Source organism: Pleurodeles waltl, chromosome 12, assembly GCF_031143425.1.
Source record: "Pleurodeles waltl isolate 20211129_DDA chromosome 12, aPleWal1.hap1.20221129, whole genome shotgun sequence".
Taxonomy (NCBI): Eukaryota; Metazoa; Chordata; class Amphibia; order Caudata; family Salamandridae; genus Pleurodeles; species Pleurodeles waltl.
In genome coordinates this window covers 699265876-699292628 of record NC_090451.1, presented here as the reverse complement: position 1 = coordinate 699292628, position 26753 = coordinate 699265876, and the positions used below count along the sequence as shown (strand labels likewise).

Below are 26753 nucleotides of genomic sequence, written 5' to 3'. Positions count from 1 at the left end.
TGTTTTAGAGTTCTCAATGTTAACCTATGTAGGGGAAACAAACTTCAACAAACACAGGATTAACTCATCAGAACCACATCAACAGGTCACACCGGACGGCCAGGTGCAGAGGTGCACTAAGGCGTTGGTTGCCCAATGGTTTCCTATGGGAGCTTGGTCCTCGTGAAGACAGGCTGCAGGCTCTAGCTAGAAAGCCAGTCAGGGGTGACAAGCAGGTAGGTTGAAGACTTGAGATGTCCAGGAAGGTAGGTGCACCATTGGTCCTTGTCTCCGGGGCCCAGGGGGCGACATGATGCAGGGGTGTCCTTTGGCCTCAGGTTTCATCGTCCAGAAGTACTTGCGGTCAGGGGGTCCTGTGTGTTGAGGCTGCACGCATCGTCCGGGAGTACAGCAGGTGGTCAACCAAGGTGGACTTGAGCTCAGGGGAGCTGCCAGATGTCGTTGGCACTGGTGGCCTTCAGTTGGCGTCGGGGTGACAGGTGCAGTGGTTGCTGTAGGTGTCTGGTTTTCTCTGACCACCAGGCTGTGGGAGAGGGGGGGGGGCCTGCGTGTAGGGGCTGCGGGCAGCATGGATGAGTCCAGGAGAGGTGACACTCAGGTGGACTCGGTGTCAGGACAGCTAGGGAGCCCTGCTGGCACCGTTGATTAGCTTCTCACCGGGTTGAGGTCGCCAGCTGCAGAAGTCACTTCAGGTGTCGGGTTTCCAGGCTGCAGAGTCCTTGTTAGATACTTTGGGCCTGATTACAACTTCGGTTGAATCCCGCCCGCCGTATTACAAGTTCCATAGGATATAATTGACTCGTAATTCGGCGGGCGAGATGTCCGTTACATTTAGGATGGAGTAATCCCCTCCGCCGAAGTCATAATGAGGCCCTTTGTTACAAAACAGGCCGGCTACTCATGGAAGTACGAGTCATTTTAGAAGGCAGGGAGGCAGGCTTCCTGGGTTTCTTGAAGTTGCAGCTGAAGGATGAGTCTTTCTGTGCAGAGTCCAGTGATGTTGGCAGGTAGGCCAGAAAAGGCTGGTACCGGGTCAGCTGCTTCTTCTTCCTCTTCTCCTGCGGGCCAACTCTTCTCCATAGGTAGTCAGGATCTGAGTTCAGGGGTGCCACCTAAATACTCAATTTAGGGGTGTTACAGGGACCGCCAGGCGGTAGCCAATGGGCTGACCACCTTCAGGGTCAATACACCCTTCTTATGACCGCTTCAGTTGGGAAGTGGGCATAACCCTAACCCTAGTGGCCAAATTCCTTCCAAACAAGATCAAGGGGTGTACAAAGTAGTGTCCACTTCAGTTCGTCCACCTTACGGGTGGACTGGCATGAAGTGGGCATTCCTCCTAATTTAACTATTTTCCCCACCTGTGCTGCTGCCAAAAGTGGGGTCAGAACAGGGGGAACGATCATCTCCACCATTTGGAGAGACCTGTGTTTTATTACAAAAGCAGCAAGGCCTTTGAAGCTCTCCGCCCTGGAATATTCATCCTGCCCGGGAGAGGGGGGGTGAAACCTCTGGCCAGTGCAGGCTTTTGATTCAGGCCCTTGAGAGCGCTGGCTCTCACCTTTCAGAGCCAGAAACGTGTCTACGGTGGCTGAACTGGTCAGTCAATACACTAGTAGCTGGCAGGTTTAACAGGGGGCACCTCTAGGGTGCAAGTATTAATTAATCCAACACTGGCATCTGCTTAGGGTCACCAATACAAGATGTTTGATCCAAAACACCTCTATATTCAGAATGTAGGAAACTCGTAATGACCAGTGTCTAGCACATGCATTTAAATTGGCTTCCCTGGTCACTTACGTCTGAGAATCCACAAAGATATAGCACGAGCAGATATGCCCCCACATGTAATATAATGCACCCTCTCTTAGGGCTGCAAGGCCTGCTAGAGGGGGGACTTACATATATTTTATGCAGTTTTTAGGGGACATGGCACACAGGTTGTGTGCCATGTCGTGTTTTCACTTTTGTCTGCACTAAGACATACAGGTTGAAACAGCAGCTAGTCATGTGTTTGGTGAGGGGACCCTCCTTAGTACCCCATGCCCTAGGTACCAGGGGTACTATTTACTAGGGACTTGAAGTGGGTGCTAAAAGTTTTGCCAATTGGGAAGCATGACTGTGCAGTTTTGGGGAAAGGAGGATGGGCCCGAGCCTCTTTACAGTCCACCATGTATACAATGGGTATAAGGGTAAAAACCTTGATCCCAAAAAGGGCTCAAACTGGAGACAAGGCCTGTCCCAAGAAAAGTCCCACAACTACTACTCCAGATAGCACTGGAATAGCCAGTCTCCAGGTGGGATCAACTGTGTGCCAAGAGCAAATCAAGGTTCACACTGAAGCTACTTTAGTCTCAGGGGTGGGGCGGATTTAGCCACACTAGCCGCCTGGCAGCCTAACATGCAAAAATACAGGCAGCAGCTCTTGATAAATGGGAATAAGGTAGAAGCCCTAAAGGATACAGATGCCAATGTCACCATGGTGACAGACAAACTGGTTTTCCCAGGACAGTATCTGGCTGGACAGACAAATTCACAAATGCTGACAATGAAACTGAAGTCCATCCCATGGCAATGGTAACTTTAGAATGGGGAGGGGCCACTGGCCTGAAACAGGTGGTAGTCTCCTCTGCAATCCCCGTAGAGTGTTTGCTAGGAAATCATCTGGAGGCCTCAGCATGGGCTGAGGTAGAGCCCAAGACCCATGCAGCCATGCTGGGTATCCCTGAACTGGTGTGTGTCAAGACTAGAGCACAATGCAGAGCACAGGGTGAAAAAGAAGTGTTGGAGTTTGGCATAATGGCCCAACCTTCCAAGACGACCTCTCTTCTCTGGAACTGGGGACCTGGTTAGCAGGAACCCAGTGCACTTTCAGTCCAAATTGCACTAGAAACAGGCATAAAGTCAGAGGGTGACCATGTCAAAAGAGGTACTTCCCTACAGAAAGGCAATTCCTGACAGAAGTATTACACTGCTAAAGGAAATAATCAAAGTGTGAGATTCATTTTAAAATGAAAAAAATCCATGTGGCTAGAGGTCCTGATGTAATACTGAGGGCTGTAGTGGGGTGCAGCGTGTCCTCGTTGTTTTACAAGAAAGACTAGTGAGCGCACCAAACATTCTCCAAGCAGTGGCATGGCTAGCAGCCAATGCAATGAGATGTTTTTCAGAAGATCCCCCATCCATGGCCATCCTGGAGGTGTTTTAGCCCCATCGACACCCATGCACCCCTTAATATCTCCCCGAACAGATTAATCCTTCCCTGACGGCATCAATAGCTGAGGAGAGATGGAATCAATAGGAAACTGGGGGGTGCAACCTGTTTGGCAGCGCTGAGCCCCCCCCCAGAGCAGCGGCCTGCATGGAATAGCTAAGGGTCAGCTACAGCAGCTGCAGAGGCACGAGAGGGGCAGCAGATAAAACTCCTCTGCGCCGACAATATCCAGAGTCCTCAGCAGCCCCCAGGAGCTGTTGGGGATCCACCTCCCCCCCCAGCTCAACACCGCTGAATGGAAAAAGTGGGTGACGGTCGCCGCATAGTGCCCTGCGGCACCCCTGCAGGTTGCCGGAGAGGAGGGAAGATCTCTTCAGGGAGCACATGGCTCAAGGCATTGAGCAGAGCACCAGTGACGGCACAGTGGCGAGGAGAGGGGCGGATTGCAGAGCACCCTGCATGGCGGAGGAGGGGAAGGCCCAGCTTGCCTAAACAACCTGACATTAACCCTGGGCCGGCAACACCCTCCCCCCACCATGTGCGCTGCAGCCCCCCTAGCATCGATGTCACGCACACCACCACAATGGAGCTGGCCCACGCCACGTAGACTACTGCACTGTAAGCGCAGACAGCGAACGGCGAGGTACGGAGTAGCAAAATGATGGAGCGAACCACTACAATAGGAGCAGATTGGGACAGGACCCCCTGCACAACCTCCCTATTAACTCCCTAGCACGAAGCAGAGGGGGGGAGGTACTATGGGCACCCTGTAAATCCTAGGGACCCGGGCCTCCAACTCAGGATAGCATCAAAGCCAGACAACGTTGTGAGTGGTGGTCTTCTACTGGCACACAGAGGGCAGTCTGCCAAAGGATGCCCCGGACATCTCCCTGCTGCAAGACCTGCATTACAACAAAGCTTGGCGGGCACTTCCAGCACCTGCAAAGAAGGACCCTGGGGAAGAATCTTGCAGCAGAGAAAGTCTTGATACTGAGGACTTTGCTGCCCTCTAAAATCTTCCACATGAAACTCACCACCACCCCCGTCAACAGAACTTAACTGAGCACTCGTCAGTGAAAGGCCCCACAACAGTCCATTTATGAATTGATAGCTGTTTCTTACTGCCAATCAGAAAAGTGGTGGGAAAACGAGATCTGGACGCTGATGCCCCGACATGAGGAAGAACTACGATGGACACACTGGTGCTGCCGTCCACTCATCAAGAGATCCTCCAAGCCATAACAGCCATGCAATAAGTTCTTGAAACAAATATAGATACGCTGGGAGCGGATCTCAGCATATCAAAAGATGTCCACAGATGACTGGCTGAGAGAGTCACCATAGTGGAACGCACCCAGACAAAGCTCCACCCGGATGTCACTGCGGCCTGAGACATACGAATGCTAATGGAGACTAAAGTACAAACCCTGGAGTTCCGAGCGGAAGACAGCAAAAACAGATCGCGGAGCAACAAAATCCGAATAGTGGACCTCCGAGACCATGCTTAGGGGAGAGATACCCTGACCTTCCTGAAGAGATGGATGCAAGTGGAGGTAGAGTCAGAAGGCCTATCCCCCTTTTACACATTGGAGTGGGCCCACAGAGTCCCAGCCTGCGCACCGCCGCCAGGAGCACCACCATGCCCTGTAGTTGCTATGCTCCTACACTACCAGGACAGAGACCATATACTAGCCTGTGCTAGGACAAAAAGAAACATTCGCCTGGACAACCATAAAATAATGATTTGCCTGGAGTTCACTAAGGCCATACAAAAGCAGTGAGCGACGTTCATAAATGCTAAGAAACACCTCCGACAGCTGGTCCTGCAGTATGCCATGCAATACTAGACTTTGAGTAGTGACTCCGGGAGGTGCACACTTTTTCCCCACACCTCAGGAGATATGGGACTAGTTGGACACATAGAATCGAGCTGGCCCCAGCTGGGAATCATCCTGTGGGAATAGCGCACAAGAGGAAAGGCAGACACGACGAAGACAAGCCCGTAGAGGCTGCACCCCCTCAGATGCAGAAGCCCACAGAGACCAGAGAAGGGCAGTGGCGACTGTCGCAGTTATGAGTGGAGGAGAAGAGGCACACCTACGTTGATGGAGGAAGAGAAGGGCCAGGACTCAGTTTGCTCCAGCGCAGACAGCATTTCTGAATTCTCAGAAGACGCGTTACCTGCGATTACACCACGCACAGCAGATGAAGTGTTTCAAGAAAAAACGCTAAGATTTGTTATTGGGACAGCTGTCTTGAACTCATAAGAGGGAGCACCATTACCTTTAACCTTATCTGCTGTGTTCCTTAGGGGTGATACTCCTGTTACCAACATGGGGGCTGCAGGACTATTTACCTATATGTTACAAAGTTTCACTTTCAATTTTGCCAGTGGGTTGGGGTGGGCTGGGAGGGCCATGGACCGCTGACCATAGAACCTCCCACTTGGATGCTTAGTGGGTAACTCCCTTATTTTCTGCTTGAGTTGTGTATGTTTGGATGAGGAGGGCAGTACGACTTGTCCTGGAGTGGGGGAGTTGGGAAAATTCCTGCTCTACTTTACTGAGTTGGGAAAATTAGTATGGCCTGTGTAGCAGCTAGTCATTCTCCTTGCATCGAAAGGGCATAGGTTCAGATATAGGATATCCTATGACAAAGGGAGGCCCCTGGCCCCATCACATAACTCCTTCATGGCGACCCCTTTGACATATAAAATTCTCACTTGGAATGTCAGGGGAATGTACTCTATGGCTAAAAGTCTACTCATACTTGCAACAATGTGGGTTGCTGATCGCCATCCTTCAGGAGACGCACCTGATTGCTAAAGAGGGTCTGGTGCTCCATAGGAGGTGGAGGAGGCATGCTTACTATAAGTCATACTCGGCATCGGCATATGCAAGGGTGGTGTTAAGGTAGATATGGGCAGGAGTTCCCTTCCAGCACACCGGCCACTTAATAGATCGGGACGGATGTTAGGTGATCGCCACAGGGAACCTGGATGGCTGCAAAATCAGCATATATGGTCCCAATGTAGATCAGGTACATTTCTTTGCGGAATTGTCTCAAGACCTTGCCCCTTATCTGGTTAGACCTAAAAATCTGGGAGGGGACTATAACTGCTTGGCAGACATAGATCGCTCCCACCTACCTCTTCAGGATGCGCAAATATCGCGTGTTGCTAGAACCTTCACAAATTGACAAACAGAATGGGGTTTGGTTGACACCTGGCAGCTGCACCACATGCACGACTGTGATTACTGTTGGAAGCTGGCCTGGTGTGTGGTGGACACCTATGGTGTTGGCACCTTATACCAGGTCCAGGCAACCCCTGATAGTGAATGTAGGCAGTGTCTACGAAGCTAGGGCTCTCCAGAGGTAGCTGTGGATGAGCAGTAAAGACTTATCTAGGAGATATGCAAAGAACCACACAGTATTACAAAAATAAATGTACTTTATTATAGTAACACAACACTAAATTACTTATAGGCAGTCCCCGCAACTGGAGGTAAGTACGCACTATATATATATATACGCACAGTAATAAATAGGAATTGGCACAAGAAACAAAAGGCATTGGCGAGAATTAATGAAAAAAAAGTTAGGACCCTAGGGGAGGACCAACCCATATACTAAAATAGTGGAGTGCGAAGTGAAGTCTCCCGCCCAAGAATATGGAGTTGTTAAAGGGAAGCTGGAAGAACTAGGGACCCCAATAGTTGAGTACTTAAGTGACCTAGCGACCAAGAGAGCAGAGGGAAGTACCTGGTTTTCCAAAGGACTAACAAGAGGACTTAGAAAATGGATTGTGTAAGAACAGGATGAGACTAGAAGAACCCAAAGGTGGATTCTGGAAGAAGGGGACATGCAAAAGAGGACAGAGTCAATTCCACAGTTGAGTGTCCAGTAGGGGCAGGAGCCACTACCCTCCATTCTAGGGATGAAGATCCAGGTCGACAGGGGAAGGACCAGACCAGCTGTGGAGCCCAGGAGCAGAAGAGAAGTCCTTGGAGCGGTGCAGATTGTATCCTACATCGGTCATCTGGTCGCAGATGGTCAGTGGCCTAGGATAGCAACCAACAAGCTTTGGCAAATGAAAGAAGGAGCAAAAGAAGAGTTGCAACTCTGAAGAGGACCAGCAAGGTCCAGGGGACTCGACCCTTGGAGGGGACCCTCAGCAGTCGGGAGAGCCAGCAGAAACAGTCGTAGCACCCAAAGGCAACCCACTGGCAGCAGGCACAATAAATCGCTGTGAGGCCCAATCAGCACACTGGGAGAGGAGTCCCACATCGCTGGAGCAGCAGAGAGGAAACCATTATTGGCAGGATGAAGTGCTGGGGCCTGGGCTACTCAGAGCCTGAAGATCCCTTGAAGCAGGAGCAAGCTGAGGTTGTCTTAGGAGTTGCAGTCTTGTCAGTTCCTGAAGAGTCCAGTTGCGGTTCCAGTGGCCACAAGTAGAAGTAAACAGTGCAGAGGAGTCCATGTGGAGTCTTGCATGTTGAATCTGGGGACCCACCTACAAGGGAGTCCCTAAATGGCCCTAAAAGGGGGTTTGGTCCCCTTGCAAGGTGACCACCTATCAAGAGGGTTCTCTGACATCACCTTCCTGGCCTGACCAATCAGATGCTCCCAGGGACCTCTGCACATCTTAGTTTTAATGGCAGGATTGAGTGGCCACCTAGAGGAGCTCTGGGGGCACCACCCTGGGTTGGTGATGGACAGGGGAGTGGTCACTCCTCTTTCCTTTGTCCAGTTTCGAGCCAGAGTAGGGACCAGGGGTCCCCGGGCTGGTACAAACCAATTTATGCAAGGAGGGCACCAAATGTGCCCTTCAAAAGCAAACCGGTGGCCTGTGGAGGCTACCTCTCCTGAGCCTTGTAACACCTATTTCCAAGGGAGAGGGTGTTGCCTCCCTCTTCCACAGGAAATCCTTTGTTCTGCCTTCCCTTGGTTGAGTTGGTCAAGCAGTAGGCTGGCAGAAACCTGTCTGAGGGGTGGCAGCAGAATGGGCTGCCTGGAAAACCATAGAAGACTGGTAGGCGCAATACTGGGGATCCTCTAAGGAGCCCCCAGAGTGCATGGAATCATACAACCTATACTGGCAACAGTATTGGGGATGATTCCAACATGTTTAATACCAAACATGCCCAGGTTCGGAGATACCGTTATGTAGATGGACACTGGACGTGATTCAGTACACGGGTAAAATGGTTTCCCCGCCCTTATGAAATCCAGTGTAATGGAGCTGTAGTTTGGAGTGGTACCTCTGCTCAAGCAGGGGTGCCCTCACACACAAGGGTCTGAAGCCTACCTTCTGGGCTAGGAGGGCCTACCATTGGGGTGACTTACAGTGATCTTCTGCAGTGACCTGTGGTGAAAGGGTGCATGCACATTTTCACGCAGGCTGCAATTGCAGGCCTGCAGATACATTTTGCACGGGCTCCGAAGGGTGGCCCAATACATGCTACAGCCCATGGGGGACCCCTTGTGCCCCAATGCCCTGGGTACCTAAGTACGATATACTAGTGACTCAGAAGATATTCATGGCGAATTCCACACTTGTTATGCTCAGCTGTATTGTAGCACATAGAACCCTTCCTTGCCCGGGAAACTGTAGATGCCCTTGGCAGAGAAATTACTATACAAGAGGTCTAAGCTATTAAAGCCATTGCCCAAAGTGCCTGGAACGGACGGGCTTCCCATAGAGTTTAATGCAACTTACACCACGTTTTTAGCTTGTAAATTGGTTGCTATGTTAAATACTGCCAGGACTACGGGGCTTCTACAGTAGTGTACCTGCAAAGCATTAATAGTGCCTCTGCTGAAACTCAGGAAAGAAACAAATAATAAACGGGTATACAGACCATTATCCACGTTAAACACGGACTATACAATCTTGAGTAGAATTTTGGCTACACACCTACTGCCCTACACGCCCACTCTTATACATAAAAACCAAGCGGGCTTCATACCAGGGCACAACGCGGCTTATAAAATTCGTCACCTGTGCAGAATTCTTGATGATAATACATATGACAAAACTAGGGTTGTTATAATAGCGGTAGACATAGAAAAAGCATTTGAAAATCTAGCATGGCCTTTCCTCTATCGTGTCATAGTGCGACTGGGGTTGGGTGGGGAATTCATCAACTGGACTTGATTACTTTGTGCTAGGGCCCATACTGGGCTGAGAATATCAGAAAGCTATAACGTGGTGAGAGGCACTAGGCAGGGGTGCCTCTTCTACCCCCTGCTATTCGCCCTCGCACTGTATGCCGATGAACTACTCCTTTTTCTTTGCATTGACCAAGGCAAACTGAGGGACACCCGCATGCTGTCAGAATGCTTCGGATCCCTCTTCGGCCTACGCATCAACTGGTGCAAATGCTGTTTGTTCCATACGTAGCAGCCTAGACACCCTGCAGAGGAGGTGGGGGCCATGCTCCCTCCGCTGCCTAGGATTCCAAGTATAACACCACTCAATGGACTTGCTTGAAGGAAATGTGGGGAGAGCGATCAGGACCCTCGCGCCAGTGCTACCATTTGGGGAACACTGCTGCTTTCCGTGGCAGGCAAGGTGACATTACTGAAGATGGAGGCACTTCCCCAGCTAATATATTACTTCACGATGCTCACGATCTGGATACTCCAGTCACACCTTGAAGACCTTGACAAGCTTGTCATGGGTATCCTTTGGGGGCACAGGTGGCACGAGAGTGCCCTTAACCACCCTACAGCAACCGATGACTACGGAGGGCCTAGTGGCTCCTGACTTTGAGACCTATTACTTGTCAGCTCAATTACAGTGGTTCACTCAATGGGTGGCCGTTAGATTGCAGCCGGGCAGAGAGGTGCCCCTAGCAACCCCTGATCCCACAGCACTGGCTTTGGGTTCTTCTTCGACTCCAGAGAGTTGGAGCCAATGACACCTCTGACTTCAGAGTTATGCAGCGCTGCAGGACAAGAAGTCTCTGAAAGGTGCGAATTTGCTCCCCACACTCTCTGAACATACCACTGGGTTTCCTGGACGAGATACCCCTTAGAGGTGATTAGAGTAGGCTAGCGACTTGGAGAGAAGCAGGAGCAAGTACACTGGGGAAGCTCTTTGAAGAGGGGGTTCTTCTTCCTAGGGGCTACTTCCTTCTCCATGGGGCACTTAGAACAGCTGTCCATAAATACTGGAAAATCAGGATAGCGGAGCCATGACAGGCAGCAGGCTTTCAATTCGGCTTTTCAATGGCCTCGTGGACCTACAAAGGGGTTACATGTCTCTATAGAAGACTGCAGGAAGACATTACAATTCCTCTAACAGCACTGAAGGCCCAATCGGAGGCGGACCTGGTGTGAATATAGGAAACCTGGATTGGGAGGGTGTGCTGTACAACATGGCAATGACCACTAGGAATGCCAGGTTTAAAATGATGGATCTTTATGTGTTGCATAAGGAATACCTCACTCCGGGGAAGATAAACAAGTATTATGCTATGGCAGAGGCGTATCTTGCCCCAGGTGTGGAGAAATAGGTGCCTAGTGTCACCATATGTTCTGGGCTTGTCCAGAGTTACACACCTTCTGGGGTGACACTGCCAGCATCTCGTCCACAGCCACTGAAAGGGAAGTCCCCTGCAGAGCTCAGAACTGCCTCCTGCGTTGGTTTCATCACACAGCCGAAAATAAAGTCACTAGTTGGTTTCAAGACCTGACCTTTGCACTGGGTAAAAGGGAAATCACCTGCAACTGGGAGAATCCATGGGCAAGAGAATCAGTATGGAAGAGGGAGCTCATTAAATGAGTGAGCTACGAAGCTGAGGTCCAAATCCAAAATGCCAAGAGGGGGCGAGGCACTCTTGAGACAGCCCGAACATGGGAGTCCCTAGATTCCGTGAGGGAGCCTGAAGAGTGGATACATGATGACCACTAGGGTTTCTCCCTATGGTCAGTCCTTCATCCCACTGACCGGTATTATGAGGGGCTGTCCCATGCACAATAATTCTGTAGGGGGGAAACACTGAATTTCTAAATACAGGAGACCGTACTTCTTCACTCACTGTGCATGACCTCCCTTTTGGACACCACAACTACAACTGCAAGCATACTGGTAAGAGCTAGCTTACACTAGGACACACCTTATGTCAGTAGGGGGGATTTTGCCAGGAAGTTTAGTAGTTTGGTTACATACAATCAGTACTTACACCTCTTTCAATGCGTTGAAATGACCCTATTTTATGTTATGCTACTATATCTTAATCTGTGATGAGAATGTCCATAATCTGATGTTCCACATGCAATCCACAACTAAGTACAGGTGAACTGGAGCCCTCTTCTGGCACGCACCTTTTATATATGGTTAAAAAGCAATAAAATCAGTTTTTTTAAATACCTTCTCCAAGCACTGAGGGGGGAGACAAACAACAATAAAAGGTCTGGACAGACACAGGGACACGTAATATTGAGTACGGAAGGGAGAGCGAGGCAGGGGTACTCGTCTCATGGTACTATTCGTGGCTGCTCATAGGGTCTTACCACTTCTAACCATCAAGGCAAAGGTGCGAGCCAGCTCCAGCAGAATGGCGGTGCCCACACCAGACTTGGCCGCTCCAGGGCCCCATGAGTCCCTCTGCGCCCCAATCACAATGTAATGATCTGGAAGAAAAAAAAAATTATTAGTCAGGCTTACATAAATGCAATACAAAATACATAATCATGGCATTTTTCAAATCCAAATCCTCAGCATATTCTCTATTAACGTTTTCAAGTATATGTAATCCCAACTAAAACAATCATTGACAAAGCCACTTGGTCTCACCTTGGTGACCTACTGGCTTTTCCAACAGTTTTAGTCATGTTGCACAACATCTGTGATGCTCTGCAACATGGCTAAAGTTAAAAACAGAAAAGCTCTGATGCGTCCACCCACGTTGTTTTAGAGGTGCTCATAACATGCATGCATACGCCTACAAAAAGATGCAGGCACTCTTTATGGTTACTGATGCAACTTGGATCTGCAACTAAAAAGAAAAGAAAACAAGGCAAGGCATTTTTTAAGAAAGCAGGGAGGGGAGCAACACAGGGCATTGTGAGGGAAAACTGCAAAGCCACAAGGGGAGGCAGTGGTGTAACAATAGCCCCACAGCCCCTGCGGGGTGGGGGCCTCCAAGCTCCAGGGTGCCCCCTTCTCACTCTGTGCACGGGTGGCGGGCCCCTAGCCTGGGAGCTTGTGACTGGGTCTGGAGCATGGGGGCCTCCTCCATGTAGTTTACAGGGGGCGACCAAGTTTTTGCTACGCCACTGCTGGGAGGGTGAACAGAATGGCAAAGCAACACAGTGAGTGTGGATGAGGAATAGAGGCCAGCACACAAGAGCCAGCAAACAGCAAAAGCAACACATTCAAGAGTAAGAGGATGGGGCGTGAAAGAAGCGGTTAGGCGACTGAGCACTTTAGAGTGCAGGGGGAGATAAGTACACAAGGGAGATTGCTCGAAAAGGTTGCACTGTCATAGAATGCTTCACACAAAAGTGGTTGGCTGGGATCCTTCGTAGCAATGGGGCAAACAAAACAAGTAGTGCTTTGAAAATGAAGCGAAGGAAACAGAGATGCCATCCAATCTAAGGTGATGCTAAAGAGGCAATGGTCCACGGGAAGGACAAACAAAAGAATGACTAGCTGAGTAACCAATACGAAGCAGGCAAAATAGAGTGACAAGGATAGCCAACCAATGGTAAGCAATGGGCCGGCTCCAAGCCCCTCTATGTTCATAGTAGGCCACAATATGACTCATAACAGATACTACATGCACTGTCTAGTAGGCTTGACTTTAAAAGACCAGTGAGTGGATACATGTGTGACTTCTCCACAGATGAATCAAAGAACCCCAGCTCCCCAACTGGATACCATATTAATTAATAATGCAAAAAGCTACACTCATCCATTAAAAGGGAAAATTTGGATCTCCTAAAATACTCCAAATGCAGTCATGCCTAAAACTAAGGCTCTAGGAAAACTAACAGATGAAGGTGTACTTCTAGCAACATTTTGGGATGAATTTCATTGTAATTTAGAAAGCAAGTGCTTGAAAGCTCCTTTGAAATCACTTTGTATGACATTTTCTGAGTCTGTTGCATACAAAAAGTGTACAAAATGGAGTAATGTGTAATTTCAAGTGATTTCACAAATTTTGCGTAGTTGATTATTCTACAAATTTCACTTAGGCCCAGTCACTACCCGCAAATAAAAAATACCCGCTCACTGCATAGGCCCCAGTGTGGCAGGTGTTGCTCTGACTCCACAAAGATTTATCCAGACGCACCCTAGGCTCCTACAAAGCAGGTGCATACAACCCATTCGGCTCAGCCTTAACTTCAACTGCCCAGGTCACGCCTACACAGAGGACAACCCTAAGCTGAGGACAGAAACTGTCCACAATAGCATAACTGGGATTACCCCTTCCAAATAAGTCACCATACCATCACAGTGCTCACCTTTCTCAAACTTCCCTTCGATACAGCCAAAGATGTTGTCGATCTGGACAGTGGCTTGGACGTTATTCACCGTAAGCTGCAGCTGCCTGCTTGAGTCGCTGAAGCTGTTGCCCAAGGGGTAGGTATTGAAGAGGGACCCAGTCCAATCTCGGGGTGCTGGGGGGCCTGCCAACATGCTAGAATGTGAGGAGAGAGGATTAGAAGATGGGGTTTCACAAAAAGCGATTAGCAAATACACATGGACATGACCTACAACCTCTGGGCAGTAGCACAACACCTCTTGTTCCCAGAGCAGGAAGACCCTAGCTAGGCTGTGAGAGGTAACATCACCTAGCCTTCCTCTCACCTGCCCCTGCATTGGGAGTTAGCTTGCTCAGGGGAAAAGGCACGAGAGGGGACAGCCATCCCATCTGTCATGCACCAAGGGGACCCAATCTCATGCAGAAGGGCCTGAGAGAGGATATGCACCGCAGCTGAAATGTACCAGGGGGACGCCCGCTCAGGCGTAAGGTCCTGAGAGAGTAAACCCACCACACCTGCGATGCATCATGAGGACCCACACGCAGATGGAAGAGCCTGAGAGAGGAAATCAATGAAACATGCTAAGTATCCGGAGGGCCCCAGCTCTGAAGTAAGAACCACGGACAGAGGAAACCCCCACACCTGCAATGCTTCAGAAGGACCCCCAGCTCAGAAGGGAAGATCTGAGCGAAAGAGGCTGAGAGTCACTCCCAAAAAAGCTTATTCATAGTTCTGTTATGGGGCGGGAAAGTGGGTCCTTGATGGGAGAGTTCGAATGATTCTCAGAATCCCTTTGCCCCCGACAGTTCAGCCTTCTTAATATTGGGTTTTGGGTCACAGCAAATGTTTAACTGTTTCCTAGGAGCTTGGAAGAGGAGTCTCAAAGTTTAGATACTGGGGGGTCCTCAACTTGCCTTGGGGACCCTGCAAGACCCCACCAGGGGTAACACATGAGTTATACCAGGTCCAAGCACTTCCCTGGCCACTAAAAGTTTTGAGCTGGGTGGGGCCAGGCCAGTCAATAGAAATTAATTGTTGTTCTGCTAGGCAGAAATATTCGAACCTCCAAGATAACCTTTATCCCAGGGACAGCATCAGCAAGTTTGTGGCTTGTGACATCAAAGTCTTGCCTTTGTCTGAGACAAATACCTAAAGATACCAATAGTAAGCTTTCGCCTCAACATAAAAATACACATATTGGCATTGGTAACCGGCCTGCACCTTGCCAGAGAGGAATACCTTTCAAATACATTAGAAAGCTCGTGCCTTGCCATTGAAAAATACTCAGTGGCAATGTAGCACCTTACCAAGGAGGAATTCCTGATATTACAGGTAGAAAGCTTGCATCCATACTTTGCACTTGTTTAGCGCACTACTCCCCCGTTAGGGTCTCAAGGCGCTGTATGCATACCGCTGTGGAACCCCTCCTCGCTTTCCCCTCTGAGGTGCCCTCTCCTGGGCAACCCCCAGGGTGAAGCCAGGCATCCAAGCGCTGTCAGGGCCGTTGTGGAGATTAAGCAAGCTACTGCCCAGAGTTACAGAGTGGGACCCATTGATTAGATTAGGCACCGAGGCGAGAATTATCTGGTCCAAGGGAATTGAGCCCAAGACCCGCTGAGGCGGGAATTGAACCCTGGTCCCAGGCCATCTCTCTGCATCACGGTCTGCCGCTCTAACCATTGTGCCACACTTCTCCACTTCATACCATAGACGAATGGCCGATGGCACGGATAGCAAAGTTGCACCTTGCCATAGAGGAATACATGATGGCACAGAAAGCAAGATCGTGCCTTGCCATAAAGAAATACATTATTGCATGAATAGTCACAGAGGAACACTCAATGGCACAGATAGCAAGCTGGTGCCTTGTCAAGTAGGAATAACCAGTGGCATGGATAGCAAGTTTCTGTCTTGCCAAGCAGGAATACTTAATGGCACGGATAGCAAGCTCGTGCCTTGCAATAGAGGAATACCCACTTGCACAAAAAGCAAGCTTGCACCTTGCAATGGAAGAAAAGGGTACAGCCAATACAATGCAAGTGCCATTATATGGGGATTAGGGACCAGGCTCTGAAGCTTCTCGAGTCCTTCCTCACGGACAGGTGGTCTACCGTAAGCTGCGGAGACTTTAGGTCCCCGGCCTACCTTCTGCCCTGTGGGGTCCCTCAGGGGTCCTCACTTAGCCCCACTTTGTTTAATGTTTATGTGGCCCCTCTGGCAGAACTTATACGTTCTTTTGGCTTCACCCCCACCTTATATGCAGACGACACGCAGATTCTTATTCCCATCAACAAAGATGGGGAGATAGTCGCGGCTCGGTTTAACACCTGCATGTCGGCGGTAAGCAGTTGGATGAAGGCCAATTGGCTTAAATTGAACTGTGATAAGACAGAAGTTCTCTGTTTTGGGACAGGTAAGGCACTATGGTCCCCTAGTTGGTGGCCTAAAGAGTGCAGCCCTTTGCCCCTACCGGGTTCCACATCCAGAAACCTAGGATTTCTTTTTGACGATCATTTGTCTTTCCAACCGCAAGTTAACCTGACCATAAAAACTTGCTTGTGGACGTTGAGGAAGCTGAAGAAAATGTTCCCCTTTCTAGATAAAGAATGGAGAGTTACGGCTACTTTGGCGTTGGTCGGGTCCAGACTGGACTATGGCAATGCCCTCTTGCTTAACCTGGATAAAAAATCTCTTAAAAGACTGCAGCTGATACAGAACACAGCTGCTAGACTAATACTGAATCTGCCACGATTTGCCTCTGCTAAGGAAAGCCTTAGAAATCTTCATTGGCTTCCTATAGCCCAACGGATATCCTTTAAGGCTCTCTGTATTTCCCATAAAGCTGTGCATGGGATTGGGCCCAAGTATCTTACTACTAAACTTCATTGGCACCGACCCACACGGTTGCTGCGGTCGGCCAATACCTTTCTCATCCAGGTTCCCCACACTAAGAAGGTGAAGTGGGGGGATAAAGCCTTCACTATAGCGGCTGCGAGGACTGGGAATTCTCTTCCGTTGGAGCTTAGAAAAGAGCATAACTATCTGATCTTTAGGAGACGGGTCAAGACCTGGCTGTTTCCTCGATAATTGTCTGTATTTCTTTCACTGACATTGCTGCCCTCCCTTAGTCAGCGCTTCGATGCCCCCGGGCCGGAATGCGCTCTACAAATACCTCCATACATACATACATACATACATTACCACGCAAGAATTTCCAACGTATACGCCTTTACAATGAATTTCATTGTAATGGCATGATTATTAAAGACATATGTGTTTTAAATGTAGGTATTAGGTAAGTACATATATATATCTAAAAGAGACTTCTAGTTTAAGATTCCTTACCTTGGAATTTTTCCAAGGTGTCAATGTGGATCATGAGATTTTTCTTGAGCAGTACCCCTGTGCGTCGTTAGGTGACGTCTCTCGGCTCTGCATCTGCCCTTGGCATGCCGGATATGCTGTTGCAGGAACTATATAGGTGCCACCCCGGCACGCTGATGTCAGTTCTTTTCTTTCCATGCCAGCAAAGCGCAGATCCGAAGAAGAGCTAACCCCTCAGTGACTTTTGGACTAGTCTTTTTTTGACGTTGGGTCTAAGATTTTTGAGTATCTACACACCTGGTGCATCGAGGATGTTGTCACGCAAGACCGGATTCAAGCCCTGCAGATCCTGTCATCAGCGATGTCCGTAACGGATCCGCACCTCTTGTGCTTGTGGTGTGTGGAGCACAACCACGACCCAAAGTCGTGCCCCGAGTGCCGGCCATAAATACAAAAGCTTTGAGGGAGCAGTCCCTAAAGCTCATTGTGGCCTGGAGCACAGCTCCATGTTTCTCCCCATCTTGGTCGAGAGGAAGGTCCCAAGAACGGTGTCCTTTTAAAGTTACTTAAGGGCTCCCCCGAGGGTGGGTCCTCAGATTCATTGAGCAAGACTCTCCAAGGAACTGTCTGCATGACGACTTCTGCTCCTGGCCTCTGGAACCGCTGCTAGTCTGCTTTGGAACCGAAACACGTCTGCTTCTTGTGGGAAGGCTCCCATTGCAACACTGTTTCTCCGGATCCTGCAAGAATTCTGCAACATCCCAGGCTGTGCATCCTCCAGGGTCACAAGGACTCTGTTTGCACCTGGAAACACGAAGGAATCTCCCTTGGAGTGAAGGAGTCACTCCCCTACATCCGCTGGCAACCCATGACAACATCGACCGTCTGGTAAGGTCTGCTGTCCCACAGACATCGAAAGGCTCTGCATTACAGGTGGTGGATCTGTGGCCTCCTCTGAGTCCTGCTTGTCTTCTGGCCAACTTGGGACTGTAGGCTCATCCCACTGGACTGGCATCCCTGTGCACTGCAACTGTTGCTCTTGCCAAGGCTTGTTGCCTCTTCCTCCAGGAGATCTTCAGGCCCCAAGAAGCCCCCCGCCTCTAGCACTCTGCAACTCAAAGATTAACCCCTGTCCTGCAACTCCTGCTACTTCTGTTTTGTTGTGCTGCTGAGGCCTCCTTGTGACTCCGTGTGTCCGTCGCCTATGGGTCTATCATGGAGGCTCCAATGACTTCTGCTGGCCTCCCTGCGTGCTGAGGGCCAGCCATAGCTCTCCCTCAAGGGTAGAGTCTCCTGAACCTTGCTGGTCCCCAAAACTCTGCAAATCCATCTTCAGCTCCTGCTTGCGTTTGTCAGTGCTTGTTGGTGACCTAGCTGGTCAAGGACCCTCGTGCAATCCGGCGACTGTCGAGGGACAGCTCGTAGGTGACTTGGGATCTTCTGCAGCTCCTGGACCCCGCAGCTGGACTTCTTCCTCCACCAACTTTTAGGAACTTCACCTCTAGGAGGGTGGGCATTGTCACCTGCACCACCTGGGCACCTCCAAGGGTGCTGGACTGTCCCCTTCCTTTTTAGGTTCTCCACGTCCAGATTCCACCCCTGGGTTCCACCGCCTGGTCCACGGGTCACGACAGCAGCTGGACAATCCAAGGCTTCCACTAACTTCAGAAAGAGTCCCTTCTCCCCTTTGCATCTGGATCCCCTTGTGTAGGTACTCCTGTCTTCTGGGTATCCTTGGGTGGTGGCACTCTCCAACCTTCCTCTTGTATGCTGGTTCCTCAGGGCCCACTGGGAAGGGTCCATAACACAAGAACTCCAACCACTAATTCCCTGTATTAGTCTATGGGACAACTGGGTATGTAACCACTCCGCGCCTGGTCACACTTGCTGTACTTACCTCTAGTGTTTTCTTCCTTCGTCAACTCCTAGCTAACTACCATACGTATCTTGGTTAGGTTCACTATTTCGAATTCTGCTTACTTTGCATATGCTTTGCCCCCCCCCTATAGGGCTCTGTATATATTATGCTATTTCTGCTTGTTATTCTGTGTATACATTGTGTGTAGATATCTCCAAAGGAAGATACACCAATGCTAGTCTGCTAGCTAGTGCTGTAAGAAAGAATCCTTTATGTTCGCAACACTGGTTCTTTCTTGTGAGCGAGTTACTGTCTGATTACTGTGATATAGCAAGTGCTTTCCATTTCTCCTGGATAAGCTTTAGCTGCTCGCCTCAGCTACCTCTAGAGAGCTTTTGCTATCAGGACACCTATTCACTATCACTAAGGGTTGCTTGTACTGAGTATAGGGTTCCACATGATAGGTGTACACCACAAAACTGATCCAGTCTCCTACATTGACCTTCCGCCCAAAGTCCACAATGTTATCTTGGCAGCCAGGCGTCCCTCCGCATCTCCATGGAACACATTTTTGTCATGGTGCACATACAAGTCTGCAGACCCCCACTCTGCCCCTCTTTCCGAGGTCTTTTTGTTCATACTTTCTTTGACTGAGGAGGGCTCTGCTTAAGGCACCCTCAAAGATTATTATTTGTCTGCTAACTCTGCTCTTCTGAGATTACCTTATCAACCCTCTTTGTTTAAATCTACTATTGTCAGTAGATTCCTTAAGGGTCTTCCCCATATGATTCTTCCGTCACCATTCATAACATCCCAATGGGATGTGAATCTGGTTCTTACTTTCTTAGTGTGCGCTCTTTTTAAGCCACTCCATAATTCTCCTCCAAGGCATCGGACATTAAAAACAGCATTCCTTGTTGCCATCACATCTCCACGCAAGGTGAGTGAGCTGCAGGCAATGGCATCTGAGCCACCCTACCTTTCATCTACTCTTACAAAGTGATGCTTGGCGCCAGGGATTCCTTTTTGCCAAAAGTGATCACGCCCTCCCATTCCATCACCTTGCCTACTTTTTATGCACCCACCTCACCCTTCTAAGGAAGAGGAGAGACTTCACCACAGGGACCCAAAAAGAACATTGGTGTCTTACCTTGATCATACCAAAGAGTTCTGTGTGAATGATCAATGGTTTGCTGGGTATGTGAGTGCAAAGAAAAGCGAGGCAGTGCAGAAGAAAGCCATCTCAGGATGGATTGTTGTCTGCATTAGAATGTGCTGCGCATTGGCTAAAACGCAACCCCGGAGGGTTTGGGTGCTCATTCTTCGTGTTATTCCAGTCCTCAACATCTCTCAGGCAGCACATCGGCATCTCTGCACACGTTCACCAAAACTACTGCCTGGACTGTCAGGTTCGGAGAGACTCCCTGTCTCCAAAATTCTGTTCAGGAAATTAAAAAAGTTCCAATTGCATCCACATCGTAACACGTCTCTTTGGGTTTTTGGTGTTATGAATTGGTCTATAACTTAATCTTATACATTGGATCATTTAGGATATTTTGTGTACAAGTGTTTTAATCAAATAAAAAAGGTTCATTTTTCTTACAGATTTTATTATATTACTATATTGGACTATAACCAGTGCTTTAAATGTAATTAGAACATTGGAATGCTGGAAGCTCCATTGAAAACAATGGAGTGCTGTGGGCTTTTACTGGCCGGTAAAAGCCCGCAGCGCCAACATTCCAATGTTCGCTTTGTTCACAGCAGCAGCTGTGAACAAAGCCTCACGGAGCCCGAGGGGATTTTAATCCCCTCGGGCTCCGTGAGCAATTTGTTTTTTAAATAGAACATTCTGCCCTGAGTGGCAGAATGTTCTAATAGACTTAGAAAAATCGGGCATTTAACGCGCAGAGCGGGCCTTTAATAGTCAGTATAGCCCGCTACGGCGGGTTCTAAGGCTATATTAGAACATTGGAACGTTGGCAGCTCCATTGCAGACAATGGAGTGCTCCGGGCTTTTACTGGCCGGTAAAAGCCCGCAGCGCCAACATTCCAATGTTCTCTTTGTTCACAGCAAGAGCTGTAAGCAAAGCCTTACAGAGCCCGAGAGAATTTTAATCCCCTCGGGCTTCGTGAGGAATTTGTTTTATTTAATAGAACATTCTGCCCTGAGTGGCAGAATGTTCTAATAGCCTTCGAACCCTCTCCCTTTAACACGGGAGCGGGCCTTTAATAGCCGGTAGAGCCCGCTACAGCGGGTTCTAAGGCTATATTAGAACATTGGAATGTTGGCAGCTCCATTGAAAAAAATCGAGTGCTCCGGGCTTTTACTGGCCGGTAAAATCCCGCAGCACCAACATTACAATCTTCTTTGTTCACAGCAGCAGCTGTGAAGAAAGTCTCACGGAGCCTGAGGGGATTGTAATCCCCTCCGGTTCAGTGAAGCCTTTGTTTTATTTAGGAGAACATTCTGCCCTCTAATGCAGAATGTTCTAATAGCCTTAGAACCCACCGTAGCGGGCTCTACCGGCTATTAAAGGCCCTCTTTGGCTTTGCCCTTTAACGCAGGAGCGGGCCTTTAATAGCCAGTAGAGCCCGCTACAGCAGGTTCTAAGGCTGTAAAATAAAAGTGCAGGTACTCACTGTTCATAGTACCTGTTTGCTCCTGAGAAGTGATGGTACTCTCCTATTAAATGCATTGCAACAGTGCTGAAAAGTGCAGGTTCTCCAGGGTCAACTTTGAAGAAACACTTTTCTTTCAAAATATGGAGGTTGGTCTCTTGTGCCCACAGCAGTGGACATAACTAACTGTTATACCCGTGCCAAATCCAGTTTCTGTTCCTTCTTCAAATTTAGGATAGGATAAACATTCACTGTTTTTGATTGTCAATATTTCTCTTTTCTGATTATGTTTGTATGTTTTATATCTTTTCTCACAGCCCTGAAGAAGTCTTATTCAAGACAAGCCACATGTTGGCTGTATCAGATATATTTGGACAAAACTGTATTTATAATGCATGTAAATGTTATCCAAAAATAGGGATGTATTCATAGGCATACCATTCATTTTGGTTTGTCTCATTGAAGGTTTTTGTAATGCATATATATTAGACCTATACTTCTTTGTAGTGTCTTATTGTTATATAATTGTGATTTAATGAATATGTTTTATTGTGATTAATTGTAGTTTCAACTAATATTTTCTGGTATGTGCTCCAGACATTCATTGACTGTAGTATCAGTCCCTGCTAAGGCAGTGTTTCTGTTTGTACCCGTAGCAAAACATCCTACATTTGTAGTCTTGTCTACTGACCGGATTGTTCTGGGTTTTGTTTCCCAATACTGCCATGTGTGTAACAGCCAGAGAGTCAGTTATTTTGCCTGTTCGCTCCTGCAGGACTTCCTCGTATGATCTTGATTTGAAGTCCCACCTCTAAGCGTGGTATTGCTTGGGTATCTATTCTAAAGTGTAAGGAATCTGCAACTAGAAGTCTCTATCAGATTAGTTACTTACATTCAGTATCGTCTTGTCTGGTACAGACATATATTTGCTGATTCCTTACCGACCCTCCCCCAATCCTCCCCACTCTGCAAACTGATTTCTAAGTACAGAGATTCCCTTTTCAGGGCCTTAGTTTTGACGCAGCAGCAGTGTTCAGTGTTCTTCACGGCAACATCCTTCAGGCATGGAAAGTCGTGAAAAGAAACTGATGTCAGCACGCCGGTGAGGCAAGTGTAATATATTTATAAAGAGACATGTTTAGGGTGGATATGTGTTTTTTTTTTAGTGGCAAGGGTAATTCTAGGGTTTTTTAAGGCTATTCATATATACGTGTATTTAGTATTTATATATATATATATATACATGAACATTCTTAGGTATTTATGCATGTGTAAATATATAAAAATATGCACACATATGTGAGAAAATAGGGCTGATTGCAGAGGCCTCCTAACTTTTTGCCCCCATTTTTCATTTTTTGCTGGTGTTTTCCTGACTCTGATGCTGCTCTGGGTACTGCTGATCAGCCCCAGGGCCTGTGTTCTGTGTAGAATGAGTATGCAAATTAGGCTAATTATAATTGGCTATGTCAACCTACCTATAATTCCCTAGTATATGGTAGGGCATGTAGGTTTAGGGGCCCTAGAATAGGTAGTGCACCCATAGGTGCATTGCAGAAGTGCCCAGGGTAATTTTAAAGGCAGGTCTGCCTTGCTGGCTGCTTTTAAATTAAGGTTATATGCAAATTCGACTTTGGAATTAAAAGTACTTCCAAAGTCTTAAACTACCTTATTTTTTTTTTTTTACATATGTCACCCTTAAGGTGTGCCATGTAACTATAAGCAGGGCCCTTAAAAAAAATGGTTTATAAGCACTAATGAGGTAAAATAGCCAAATGTGTTTTTCCCTCACTGTAGTGAATGGCCTCCACAGGTTAAAATGGAGATACTTTATTTTAATTAACAAAGTCCCCTTAAGTGCCAGATACCTTGAGTTTGGTATCAAATTAATTGTTATAATAAATCCCACAACTTGAAATTGTTGGATTTAATATAATTAGTTCAGGTAAAGAGTACTAAAACTCTAACTGAAAGTTGCCAACTTTAGCTCTGTAGTGCCCTTCTCTGATTGGCAGCCTCTGGCAGCCTGGCGAGGCTGCCTTGATGAGGTGTGAAGTGGCCTGGGATGAACACAGCGGATGTGCCTGGGGGAGGAGATCTGCCTCAGCAGATGGTGATGCAGGAAGAGGGGAGAGCGGCCAAACTGGTCTTCAAAGGCAGGGAAGGACATTTGGAGCAGCTCAGCACCTTCCTTGTTTTCTACTGCTTCAAGAAAGGACTCCCTATTTGCTACAGGTACAAAGGAGCTGCCCAGGGTCCCGACATCAAGTCCTGCAAGCAGAGCCCAGCTGACCAGAGTCGAGGACCATTTGAGGATTCTGACCAGGTGCGTTCTGGGAATTGTAGTCCCATCTCCCAAGGAGCAACTCAGAGCTTCTAGAACCTTGGATCAAGTTGTGGACACTTCAAGGACCCAAAAAGGCCCTCTGGCAGAAGATCCAGAAGTTTGGAGACATTGGGAGCAACTCCATAAGTTGAAGAGGTGCATTGTGGTGAGCTGTAGTCCCAGACCCCAAGACGCAAACGAGAGCCTCTGAACCCTTGGCTGGTGCTATCGACCTCTTTCCTGCATCAAGAAACACTTCTGAAAGTAAGTGTGACAGTGTTACCTCATGGGTGGCCTGAACTGTGGACTTTGTCCCTATCCAAAGTGACCTTTTTTAACCCTTTGAGTGCTAGTTGCTTCTATGCGCTAGAAAACATGATTTCTTTAAAAACTCATATCTCCCGTTCCCCTTATCCGATTTAATCATTTTGGAGTCATTTTAAAGATTAAAACATAATCTATTTTTATAAATTGGTGCTGAATTTGTATTGCGTTTTGTGTTTTACTTGTTTACTGTTCTGTGATTTTTTAATGCTTTACACACTTGTCTCCTAAGTTAAGCCTTGTCGCTCATTGCCAAGCTACGAAGGGTTGAGCGGGTGTAATTTATTGAGACCTAACTGGACCTAAGTGGAGGTTAGTGGCCTGTCGGTAAGTGTAGGTACTTACCAATAATCCACTTTCCAACAGTATACATATACAAAAATAAAAGTTTGTACCTATCTGGATATTTTGTTTTTACTAAGCATATGCCTTTACCATATTAATGTATGTATTTTACAGGAAAATATAAATCCATTTTATATATAAAGTGTTTATACCTACCTGTCATGCTTTTACAATTTTTTTTATTGTAAAGTCATTAGTGTGCCGCAAGTGTTACAACGGAATGTGTGGTCAGTCATACATCCTGGAAGAACAGCTGATGGCATGGATAGCAAGTTTGTGTCTTGCCATAGAGGAATACCTACCTGTACAGATAGCACACTCAAACCTTGCCACAGTGTAACACCAATGACACAAATACTATACTTGGACTTTATTCTTACTTCAGCAACTTGTACGCAGTGTTGGCGCTGATTGGCTGTGCTGGGATATTCGGGAGACCAGACGATGAGATTGGGGGAAACTGGGTGTGATTAAACGATGGGAAGCCAGGGGTGTAGGGGTCTCCCGTCCCCATATGGACCTGCAAACAGAGGACAGAATAAAGAGGTACACTCATCAGGAAGTAAGAATCTTACAGATCCTGGAAGACAAATGAATCCAGTGCCAAATAAGCATGCCATCCACCCATTCCCATCTGTCCCTCTATCCACCAGTCCCTCATTTCAGGCACCCATTACTTCAGTCCTCCATCCATCAATTACTACATCCCTGTTTTATCTAAGGAAGTGAAACTGAGAAAGCAACCCAACCTCATGTACCGGGTAGCCTCTTGTATTCAATGGTGACCCTAATTCAATGGTCACTGATCGACCTCCCCGATGGAATTTGTACCTTGGTGGAGTTTCCCTTTTCCACGTACTTACATGTCCATAGAGGGCAGTGTCCCGGGGCAGTCTCTGACCTCCCTGGTCCATAACCAAGTCGGCTGGGTCCGGATAGATCAGTACTCCTTTAGCCCCAGCTTCCTCAGCATTGGCAACCTGCGAATGAGAGGGCGATAGAAAGAGTGGGTCAGAGAGTGCAAGTCAGAAATTGTTCAACGATGGGTCCTATGGCCCTCCACTCTGCTCACGTTCCTGATCTGTGCACTTAGGGCATGATTCACAAATGTAACTTACACTTTTGAGTGATTTATACTTTTAAGTAAGTTTACTAGCGTTTGGTTACTCACAAAATCTAAGTGTAAATTTACTGCAAGAGTATAACTTACATGCATGCCATCTCCATCCTGTTGCCTCATCGATTCCCATGTGCCTCATCCCGGCTGCGGTGTCTCATCTCTTTCTCACTGAATCACTCCTCCTGCTGTCTCACTCATGCCCCATCTCGTCTCTTTCCCACTTTCTCTCTCTTGCCCGTGTCTCATGTATATATCTTACTGCCTCATTCTTTCCTGTATCTCATCTCTCTCCCACCGTCTCACTCTTGTCCCTGCGTCTCTCTCCTTCCCGTCTCTCCTCTCGATCCAACTGCCTCACTCCTGCGTCTCAGTCCCATTCAGTAATTGTCTCCTGCCCGTGTTTCATCTCTATCCCATGATCTCATTACTGCCCAGGTGTCTCATATCTATCCCACTGTCCCAATCCTGCCACTGCCTCACTCCTGCCCCTGTGCCTCATCTCTATACACCATTGTCCCATTTCTGCCTCTGTGACTCAACTCTATCCCATTGTCCCATTTCTGCCTCTGTGACTCAACTCTATCCGTTTTGTCCCATTTCTGCTTCTGACTCCACTCTATCCATTGTCCCATTTCTGCCTCTGTGACTCAACTCTATCCCATTGTCCCATTTCTGCCTCTGTGACTCAACTCTATCCCATTGTCCCATTTCTTCCCCTGTGTCTCAGCTACGTCCCACTATCTCACTCCTACACCTACACAACATGTGTATTTGTGAAGCGCATGTTCACCCTGAATGGTATCTTGGCGCTGTATAACAGATGTTTATTTTACCCAACTCAATGGTACTCATTTTATCAACCTCCGAAGGATGAAAGGCTGAATAGACTCGCAGGAATTTGGACCTGTGACCATGAGGTCGAACACAGTCTCCTACAGTGGACGCATTAGTCCACAAAGCCATCAGGCCCAGCACCAGTGTCTCATCTCTATTCCACAAACTCACTCCTGCCCCCATGCCTCATCTCTATACCATGGTCTCACTCCTGTCCCTCTGGCTCATCTCTACTCCCCTGCCGCATCTGTGTCTTAACTCTTGCCCTTCTGTCTCATCTCCATCCCAC

The 26753-nt window shown here is 48.0% G+C and overlaps 1 protein-coding gene across 1 annotated transcript in view; it reads right to left on the bottom strand.

The window, feature by feature from the left end:
* The window catches only part of TFR2 (transferrin receptor 2), a 126184-nt gene that overhangs the window by 40347 nt on the left and 59084 nt on the right, over window positions 1–26753 (bottom strand). Inside the window, exons 8-11 of the mRNA XM_069215628.1 lie at window positions 25374–25490; window positions 24891–25030; window positions 13691–13866; window positions 11735–11854 (exon numbers count right to left, since the gene is read on the bottom strand). Of these exons, the coding sequence (XP_069071729.1) occupies window positions 11735–11854; window positions 13691–13866; window positions 24891–25030; window positions 25374–25490 (553 nt within the window). The remainder of the gene's footprint in view (window positions 1–11734; window positions 11855–13690; window positions 13867–24890; window positions 25031–25373; window positions 25491–26753) is intronic.